The sequence below is a fragment of the Cebus imitator genome, unplaced genomic scaffold (assembly GCF_001604975.1).
Source record: "Cebus imitator isolate Cc_AM_T3 unplaced genomic scaffold, Cebus_imitator-1.0 Scaffold99, whole genome shotgun sequence".
Taxonomy (NCBI): domain Eukaryota; kingdom Metazoa; phylum Chordata; class Mammalia; order Primates; family Cebidae; genus Cebus; species Cebus imitator.
The window spans coordinates 6,503,421-6,514,698 of record NW_016107414.1 but is presented as its reverse complement, the minus strand read 5'-3'; the positions used below and the strand labels follow the sequence as shown (position 1 = coordinate 6,514,698).

The 11,278-nt window shown below is 35.4% G+C and overlaps 1 gene segment (V, D, J or C); it reads left to right on the top strand.

Moving 5' to 3' along the window:
* The first annotated feature begins 10,217 nt into the window (after positions 1–10,217).
* On the top strand, positions 10,218–10,919 carry LOC119472405. The segment is given in 2 exon segments: positions 10,218–10,348; positions 10,591–10,919. Coding segments are annotated over 2 exon segments (378 nt in total).
* The last annotated feature ends 359 nt before the right edge of the window (positions 10,920–11,278 follow it).

Genomic DNA, 11,278 nt, shown 5'->3' with positions numbered 1-11,278 from the left:
AATGTTTTTAAAAAGAATTGATTTATAATAAAAGAAAACATCACAAATTTCTCACTGTTACTCATTTTACCATAATTCAAGTTGCTATATTAGAGAGTGGAAATAACTAATTATTTTTTAAGAATTTATGTTTTTAACGAGTTCATTTTTAGAGTAGTTTTGGGTTCACAGCAAAATTGAGAAGAGGACACGAATTCTTATATATTTTTCTCTTACCAGCACAGCCACCCTGGTTATCAACATCCCCCACCACAGTGAACCTACATTGACACAACATTATCACCCAGATTAGGGTTCCTTACTTTAAATTAGGGTTGACTTATGATGTCATACATGTTATAGGTTTTGAAAAACATATGATAGGAAATACCCATCTTTGTCGTGTCAGGCATAATAATTTCACTGCCCTAAAAATTACCTGTGCACCTCCCCCATTCATCCCTCACCCTCCCAAATCCCTAACTACCACTGATGCTTTCACTGTCTCTGTGGTTTTGTCTTTTACAGAACATTATATAGTTGAAATAATATGCAGTCTTTTCAGACTGACTTTTTCACTTAGTAATATGCATTTAAATTTCCTTCACATTCTTTCATGGTTTGATAACTTGTTTATTTTAGGCAATAAATAATATTCCATTGTCTGGAGGTTCATTGTGCTAGATGCACAAGAATTGACATTGGATTAATTTAATTAATTTTTGACTACTGAATCATCCTTTCATACCTAACATAAATCCAACTTGGCATACTATATTGTAGAGTGCTTTTTATACATTGTTGTAGTTGATTTACTAATACTTTGTTGAGGAGTTTTGCCTCTATGTTCATGAGAAATATTTGTGGTTTGATTTTCTTGTAATGTCTTTCTCTGGTTCAGTTAGAAGACTAGTATTTCCCTCACTGAATGACTTAATAAGTATGCCCTTTGCTTCTATCTTATAAAATAGATTGAGAATTTGAAGAATTTCTTCCTCAAATGTTTGGTAGAATTCACCATTGAATACATCTGAATCTGGTGCTTTTTTTTTTTTAATTGTTATTTATTCAATTTATTAAAATATATAAAATATATATAGGTCAGTTTATATTGTCTATTTCTTTTTTTTTCCCATTTATTTATTTTATTGCATTTTAGGTTTTGGGGTACATGTGAAGAACATGCAAAATTGTTGCATAGGAACACACGTGGCAGTGTGATTTGCTGCCTTCCTCCCCATCACCTACATCTGGCATTTCTCCCCTTGCTATCTCTCCCCAGCTTCCCACCCCCCACCGTCCCTCCCCTATTTCCCCCCAACTGACCCCAGTGTGTAGTGCTCCCCTCCCTGTGTCCATGTGTTCTCATTGTTCAACACCGTAGATTGCTTCATTCAAGGACTTCATCCATTTCATCAAAGTTATGAAGTTTGTGTCACAGCATTGCTTATTACATTCCTACAATATCCTTTTATGCTTCATGGGATCTGTAGTAATGTCCCTTCTTTTTCTTTTTTTTTTTTTTTCTTTTTTTGAGACGGAGTTTCGCTCTCGTTACCCAGGCTGGAGCGCAATGGCGCGATCTCGGCCCACCACAACCTCCGCCTCCTGGGTTCAGGCAATTCTCCTGCCTCAGCCTCCTGAGTAGCTGGGATTACAGGCACGCGCCTCCATGCCCAGCTGATTTTTTGTATTTTTAGTAGAGACGGGGTTTCACCATGTTGACCAGGATGGTCTTGATCTCTTGACCTCGTGATCCACCCGCCTCGGCCTCCCAAAGTGCTGGGATTACAGGTGTGAGCCACGGCGCCCGGCCCAATGTCCCTTTTTTCAGTTCTGCCATTAGTAGTGTGTGTGCTTTTTCTGTTTCCTTAGCTTGGCTTGAGGCTTATCAATGTTATTTATATTTTCATATAATTAGCTTTTGATGTTTTTTTCTGTTGAATTCCTGTTTTCAATTTTTTTGATTTCTACTCTAATATTTATTTCCTTTCTTCTGCCTAATTTAGACTTAATTTAATTTTTTCTTCTTTTCTACAGTGAAAGCTTCAATTATTGATTTTAGATTTTTCTTCTTTCTAATTTATATATTTGATGATATGAATTTCCCTCTCAGCACCTCTTCTGCTGCAGCCCACAAATTTTGATGAGTCATGTTTTTATTTCCATTTAGTTCAAAATCTTCTTAAATTTCTCCTGAGATTTCCTCTTTGACTCTTTTGTTATTTGGAAGTGTGCTGTTTAATCTCTACATATTTGGGGATTGTCTACATTTTGGTATTGATTTCTATTTTAATCCCATTGTGATTTGAGAGAAGGCACTGAATGATTTCTATTCTTTGAAATATGTTACAGTGTTTTATGACCCAGAATTAAGCCTATCACAGAGAATATTCCATGTGATCTTGAAAAAAATATGTATTTGGACACAATAGTGTGCAGATGGCAATTATACATAGTTCATTGATAGTGTTGTGGAGCTTGACTGTTTTTATGGATTTTCTGCTTGCTGGATCTATTCATTTCTGACAGTGAAGTGTTAAAGTCTTTAACTGTATATTCTTGTAATTTATAAGCTGTATCTTGTAATTCTGCCACTTTTTGCCTCATTTATTTTGACAGTCTGTTGTAAAACTCATGTATGTTAAGCATTGTCTTGTCTTCTTGAAGAATTGGCCCCTTTATCATAAGCAATGCTTTTTTTGTCCATGATTACTTTCCTTGCTTTGAGATCTTCTTTTCTGAAATTAATATAGCTACTTGTGCTTTCTTTTAATTAACATTAGCATGGTATATCTTTCTTCTTTCACATACTTTTTAATCTGTATGTGTCTTTATATTTTAATTAGGTTTCTTGTAGACACCATATAGTTGAATCTTCCTTTTTGATACACTCTAATAATATATCTTTAATTTGTACATTGAGACACTTGATGCTTCAACTAATTATTGATACCTTGGATTAATGTCTACCGTATTTTCACTGTTTTCTATTTATTGTCCTTGGGTGTTTCTTTTTCTATTTTTATCTTCTACTTGTTTCTGTTTTTTTATGGTTTTAATTTCACATCTTATACACTTCTATTTTATCTCCTTTATTAGCATATTAGATTTTTTAACCACTTTTAGTGCTGCTCTGAAGTTTTCAATATACATTTACAACCAATTCAAGCCCATTTTCAAATACTACTACTATACCATTTCATAGGTTATGTGAGTACCTGATAATAACAAAGTATTTCTAATTTTTTCCATTTGTTATATTATTGTCATTCACATATATGCATAAATCAGTATGTATGTATGTGTATATGTGCATATTTATATCTGTAAATGTATAATTTACATAAGCATGTATAGTTTACATAAGCATGTATAATTATATTGCTGCTATTTTGAAAAAAATTTTATATCAGTTAAGAATAAGAAAAAATGTTCTTTAATTTTGCCTTCACTTATTTCTTCTTGATGTTCTTCTTTCATATAAATTCAAATTTCTGACATACTATATTCCTTCTCTCAAAAAAAATTTCTTTTTCTATTTATTGCAAAGCATGTTTACTGGCAACAAATTTTCTGAGTTATTGTTTGTCTGAGAAAGTCATCACTTATAATTTCCTTTTGAAGGATGATTTCTCAGAAAATAGAATCCTAGGTTGGTGGTTTTCTTCTCTCTGCACAAATCTTCACTGTACTCCCTTCTTGCTTACATTGAAGCGAAGAATGCTTCCTGTTTCACAGAAGTTGGATGCAATATTTATATTTGCTCCTCTATACAAAAGGTTTGTTTCTCTTACGTTCATGCTCTCTCTCTCTCTCTCTTTCCTTTCAATATTTTTCTTTTTGACTTCCTATAGTTTAAAATGATATGCTCAAGTGTATTTCTTTATTGCTTATTTGCTTATTTATACCACTTGGTGTTTTCTGGTTTTCTTGATCTGTGGTTTCATTTCTGACATTAATTTGGAAAAAAATTTAGTGAATATTGTTTACCTGTCCTCCTCATTTTTCTTCATGTCCATTAACCCATTTGTTTACCTTTTGCCCAAGAATACTTGCTGGCAGCACTTGCAGCTACGTCATTTACCCCAAGAAGAAAGAATAAGGTCAGAATGTTGCCAACATTCCACAATGATGCTGTGATTGAAGTAGACAACAGAAATGGAAAGAAAACTAAGAAGCCATGTGCCATTGTGGACTATCATGAGAAGAAGGAAGGAGTGGACTATAATGAGAAGATGGGAAGAGTGGACTCAGCTGACTTGATGCTCACTTCTTCAAAAGGCACAAGATTTGGTCTAAGAAATTCTTTCACCACCTTCTAAACATTGCGGTGCTGAATGGACTTCTACATCCTGTTCAAGGAGGACCATCTTGAGCACACTATTAGCCATGTAAACTTCAGATGGATGTTGATCGAAAAAATGCTGTTAAAGCATTACAAGCCAGGGCAGCAAAGTCTTCATGGTCATACATGCTCCCATGATGTCATACCTCTTCACCTGTATGGAAGACATTTCCCCAAAAGCATACCACCAACATCAGGGAAACAAAATCCAACTGGTCACTGCAAAGTTTACTGCCTGTACAAAGAGAAGTCTAGCAAGACAATGTGGAGAGAAACATGATATTTTTGTGTGGAATGTGATCTTCCACTTTATGCTGTTCTGTACTTTGAAATTTACCACTTACCACACAAAAAATTATTAAATATTGATTATCATATACATTTCTGTTACATTAGGATTAGAGACAAGTTCTGTTTAGAAACAATTCCAAGAAAATTTTATACTTTATTTCACATGGAAAATCAGTCAGATTTGCTTCAGCCTCAAAGGGCGTGTTTATGTAAAATTAAATGAATGCTGGCAGCAAACTGTATCTTTTTTAAAAAAGAGGAAAAGAGTTAAACACTGTTAAACCTTTTATATCTGTTTCACAGCTGTTGGGTATTTGTTTGGTTTTCAGTCTTTATTCTCTTTTCTCTTCAGTTTTGGAGATTTCGATCAATATGCTCTCAAGATCAGATTTATTTTCCCAGCCATACTCAGTCGTTTCTGTTACAGTGTTCTATTTTGTTTTGTTTTGTTTTTTAATCTCCAGCATTTTTGTTTGCTCTTCTTTTGGGATCTTCATCTTTCAGTTTACATTGCTCCTCTTTTAAAAATTACAACTTCCCTGCCATGTCTGGTTCTGATGCTTGCTTGATCTCTTCAAACCATGTATTCTTGCCTTCTATTATGCCTTATAATTTTTACTTGATAGCCAGATAAAATATATTGGGTGAAAGAAGTGCTAGAAATAGGCCTTTAATAACATGAGGGTAAGGTCTAGGGGAAGAGAGGCATTCTATACTCCTATGCTTAGGGTTCAGTGCTTTAGTGAGCTTATGTTTGTGGACTGTAAACATCATAAGTGTCTCTTTGCTTCTTTCTCCACCCATGTAGGTAGGACAGGATGCTAGAGCTGCATGGAGTTGAGTATTTCTCTTTCCCCAGTCAATTAGACAATAATAAAACTGTAGCACATTAGGCTGGTTAAATAGTTTCTCCCTAGAGCAGAACTTAAGAACAGAGTGCTCTGACTTCCTCCCTATGTAATTGCGTCATGATTTTTGGTTTAATCGACTTACTGTGCTTCTATTAGTGAGAAAACTATAGTCACCCTAAGGAAAGCAAAACATATGTAATATATTAAAAAATTTACTATATTGTGTATGCTAAATTTTACCATATTGTGTATGCTATGCTATTGTGTATGCCATTGTGTATACTATGTTGTATATGCTATATTGTCTAATACTATATTGTGTATGATAATAGTGGTTATCATTATAGGTTCTAGAACATTGGATTATGTATTATAAAAACATTTTTGTATTTCTGCTTTAACACTTGATATTGTATAGTAAACAGATCAATTGTATGAAATTAACCCTTTCAACAGTTGTATAATTTTTCATAATATGGAAATAGTACAATTTATTTAGCCATCTCTCACTGATAAGCATTCAGACGTTTTCTTAAACAACACGGAGTTTTTATTTCTATAGGCTATTTTCCTAGTAGTAAGTTTGGGCCAACAAGTATACATATTTTAAATTTCACTCCAATAGTGAGCAAAGATTACTTAGAAATGCCTGTAGAAATTCACATTGCAGCCACCAGTTGTGTGGAGTGTGCCTTTACCATATCCCTCCATTTCCACCAGCAGAGGGAAGCATAAAGCTTTAAGTTTCATGCCAATCTTGAAAGAAAAAGGGCAATTCTTTCTTTTTTTTTAATTGTACTTTAGGTTCTGGGGTACATGTGCAGATCATGCACGATTGTTGCAGAGGTACATACATGGCAAGGTGGTTTGCTGCCTCCATCCCGCTGTCACCTATATCTGGCATTTCTCCCCCATGTTATTCCTCCCCAACCTCCTCATCCCCTGCTGTTTCTCCCTTAGGAACCCCCTAACCTACCCCAGTGTGTGATGTTCCCCTCCCTGTGTCCATGTGTTCTCGTTGTTTAACACCAGCCTATTTTTTTCAAGGTTTTCAAGTAATAAAGTTTTTTTTTTTACTTTTTATTTTTACATAATTATAGATTCACAGGAATTTGCAGAGAAATATACAGAAGGCTCATGCATCTTCATTCAACTTTCTCCAATGTTGACATCCTTCAAACTATAGTACAAATATCAAAGACATGAAATTAACACTGGTATCATCCATAGAACTTACTCAGTTTCCACAAGTTACATAGGCACTCAATTTTTGTTTATATGATTGTGTGTATGTGTGTGTAGCTCTATGTGAATGAATCATGTATGTGGCCTTGTATAACCATCACTGTAATCAAGAAACTCAGCTAAATTATCATCATAAGACTCCTGGCATTACCTTTTCAGAACCACACCCCCCTTCTTTACCCCGTATTTATCCCTTGACTTACATCACGTGAAAGACATCATGTAATAAGTACCATTTTGAGATTGGCTTATTTCACTGAGCATAACATCCTTGAGGGTCATCAAAGTTGGATGTATTGATAGTTCATTGCTGTTTATTTCCGAATGTATTCTATGATATGGATTACCCCATTTAACTATTTACTTACTGAAAGACATTGGGTAATGTCCTTGATTTAGCTATTGTAAATAAAACTTCTGTGAACATTTGTGAACAAGTTTCTCTGTAATAATGTTTCATTTCTCTGAGATAATTGCTCAAGAGTTCATTTGCTCAATTACATGGTAAGTGTACTTTCAACTTATTATACCCCTTTAATAGGTATTTTTTTCAGATCAGAAACTTCAATTTTGATAAAGTACAATTTGTAAATTTTATGGATTATTTTTCTAATTTAAATTTGCTTTCTTTATTATTTTGTGAGATGTCTTTGATTGTTGTAAATAGTTTATATTTTTTATGTATTTATTTTTTTCAGTGTATAATTTTGTGTTTGACATTGATTTAAAGCTTCTACTTAGAAACTTTATGTTGGGTTTCTGTTGCTTTCTTTTTATATTCATTTTTTGTTTATTTTATAATTCCTTTTTCTTCTGGCTTAAATAGTCTTTTTAAATACCAAGTCAGAAATGAATTCATATAAGTTCTTTATGTTAAATAATTTTTATAGATATATCTTTTAATATTTATGTATTTAATAAATATGTATGTATATACATTTTATATATATGTGTATATATATATATGTTATGATGGGGTGTTTTAACATATCTTCACTTAAATATATTGACATCCTGGTCATTATGTGATTACATTTTATTTCATTTACCATTTTATTAAATTGTATAATTAAAACACATCAATTATCAATGTATATTGGCTGCTTGTTTTCTGTCCTTTCTATAATTATCTGTAATTGGGGTTTTTCTTGGCTTTTTTTCTAAATTTTATTCTTTTGCTAAACTTACCTTATGTGTCTTTGACACCATTTATTTCTCTCTTTGGTTATATTTTTTCTATGTTACAATTACTAGTTCTGCTTTACTTTTTTAAACCTCTACCTGTAGCCAGATACATTTATTTTAACTATTATTTTCTTGCTAATTATCTCATCCTTGAAGATAAATTTAACTGTGTTGTGTGTGTGTGTGTGTGTGTGTGTGCGCGCGCGTGTGGCTTCTAAATTTACAATCATTTGCTACAGAAAATACTTTTGTTTTACTGTAATACGTCATTTTCAAAGAGTCATCTAATGTATTATTTGCTTGCCATGTATTTTTGTCAGTCATACAGTCCTCCCCCATGTTATATTTGTAATTTTTCAGTATTATTTAATGTCAAATTACTTATCCTTGATGGGGTTGCTCTATCTAAGTCTTCTGTTTGCCAACATATGGTAAAGTTCAGTATTTCTTGATTGCTCCAAACACACGTGGGTGCATTTTGTCATTACCTTCCCTACCTCCACCCCAGAACTGACTCTGAGGACTGTGTCCTTGCAGGCTGTGTTTAGTAAATCCTTTTTATCACTTGGTTGCTGGACAAAGAGTAGAAGTCAGAGGATGGGGCAGTGGACATTTTAAAGTGGTCAAGTTTGTCTCTATTTTCCAGAGTCTTCTTAATGATTAGTCACCTAGACTGCCTAATAAAAAATGCAAATTTCCCCCCAATCAACTGCCTTTTACTTCCTACCTCTACTTCTGTCCTACTCCACCAGAGTTGTAGGAGGGGGCAAAGCTCAGGGATTGTCCCCACCCTAATCAAGGCTTCAGGTGGAGTTTTTCAGCACTTTTCTCATGGCATATTGTTTCCTCTGAAATATTTTATCTTTCTTTTCAATCTACAATTTGAAGCTTGCTCTGTTTTCCAGAGCTATGTACTAGACATCTGAAAGGCTAAAGTTTGAAAACTTCTTAAATTTCTTGAAAATGTTGTTTTTTCAAGGAATACTCAAATTCCATTATTCCTAATCCCTTCTAGGGGAACAGAACTAGATAAGCAGAATTTAACTATTTAGGAAAAACAAGAGGCTTATAGTACTTTCCACTCAAACTTACCACACTAATCTAAATTCCCACTCTTCTCCTTGCCCTAAGGGGTATTTGTAATTCTCAGGTGTTCATTTTCAACTGTTTGTAAAACTGTATATTTGAGATGTAGAAAGACCATTATTTTAGTTTTACCTAGATCCTTAATCAAAATAAAATAAAATAACATAAAATTTTTTAAATGTAAAATAAATTCCCAGAGTGTTAAAAGAAAACTTTAGTTAAGTATGCTAATATGCATGTTAATATCAATGAAAAAATAGACCTGAGTAATCAGGGACCCCAGTGCACAGCTGGAAGCAGCATAGAGGGGCCCCTCTGGCCCTGAACTCCATCACAAGTAACAGAATAGAGTCCTGCAGTGGAGCTCATGGAGAAGTGATGTTTGGCATCATGTTCCCTGACTTTTCATGTTCCTTATAAGGGGAGCCTTCTGTTGCTGTCTACACATTTGAAGATGCAATCCCTTCTTCCAGACATTTTAGACTTGTTTTGGTGGGGAAAAAAACCTTCACCTATGAGTGGGTGAGACTGCCAGCTGGCTCATGCGTGGGCACCATATCTTGCTGTAGAGAAGATGGAGTTCCCTAGCTCTCAGCTTCCAGTGGCAAGGCAGATGGGACCAGTGCGAGTTAGGGATGGTTGTTCTCCACTCTGAATAGGATCCACTACAATAACTCTTCTGCTTCTGAGGGCCTCTTGTGGAGATAGCCTTGGTTTCAGTACTAAGAAGGTGCCTTGTCCACACTGAGGCAAGCTCCTCAATTAGTTTAAATTTCCAGTCTTCATCAAAGTTTCATGCTCACCCCCCTCATCCTTTCCAGATCATGATTACATTTGTAGACTTGTTTTAAATACCACTTACTCAGTGGAACAAACTTCCCCTTTTCATACAAACTAGTTTTGTAAAACTACCCAACTTGCTTTCTCTTTCTGACAATGATACAAGTTTAAATGTGTTATTATTCATAATGATATAACATTTGAATTTTGAGAAATCAACAGTATTTCTGAAATAACTTATATCCAAATGGCAGGGCAGCCCCAGTACACTCCTCCACATGGCATCTCAAGTAGATTGGCCAGCAAAAATCCGATAGAAAAGATCACAAAATCCCTTGGGACATGCTTGAGCTACGTAGGAAATGTTTTGTTAGCCCCTACTCCCTCTGGGTGAAATAAAAGCAGGTGTCCCCTTTGAGCGCCAACCCAAACTTTTCTGAGCTGATTTGCATGTCGGGTTCAAGCTGCACAGAGCATCCTTAAAGGCAGCTTGTCAGGGCTCCTGAAAAGCAGCCTCTAGTTCAGCTCTCAGAGATGGGGTCAGGGGGTCTTCTGCTATGGATCATCCTGCTCTGGGCTCCAGGTGAGGGGGGTGTAGAGAAACACTGGGCAAACTCATGCAGCCCTCATTGTTGTTTGTGTCTCTGGGTTCTTGGTTGTTGGAGTTAAGACATTCATTGTAGGTTATAAGTTCCCCGGTTACTTTTTGTTTTCTGGTTACTCAAGATGTTGCACATGACTGTAGTTACAGGTGTCACCAAGGCATGGGCCTACATGGGGATAGTCTCAGTACATAATATATTTTATTTGTCTTTATCATTTCAGGTTGCATTGGGGACATTGTGCTAACCCAGTCTCCAGCCTCCTTGGCGGTGTCTCCAGGGCAGAGGGCCACCATCACCTGCAGAGCCAGTGAGAGTGTCAGTTTCTTAGGAATGAACTTCATTCACTGGTATCAGCAGAAACCAGCACAGCCCCCTAAACTTCTGATTTACCAAGCATCCAATAAAGACACGGGGGTCCCAGACAGGTTCAGTGGCAGTGGGTCTGGGACAAATTTCATCCTCACAATTGATCCTGTGGAAGCTGACGATGCTGCCAACTATTACTGTCAGCAGAGTAAGAATGTTCCTCCCACAGTGATTCATGTCTAAACAAAAACCTCCCCAGGTAGCTGCTCCCTGAAGCTCAAATCCCTCAGATGTGGCTTTTTATCCAGGTCCATCAGCCTGCTGTCATAGGCTTGTTTGAACAAAGGGGTCAAACTATCAAAGAGAAAATCCTTAAATTGATATGTGTGTATGCGTGCCTGTGTGTGTTACAGTTACAATCAGCTCTATGATTTGATCATCTCTTTACTGCATCAGGACCTCTCTGGAATTTTGTCCTTTTCAATGTATATTTTTATGTCAAAGACCCTTACCAACGAAGAATTTTACACTTTAAGGAAGATTTGTAGTCATTTTAAAAAATGCTCTGAATAGTCAAAATTATTAGCTCTATATCTTTGAGA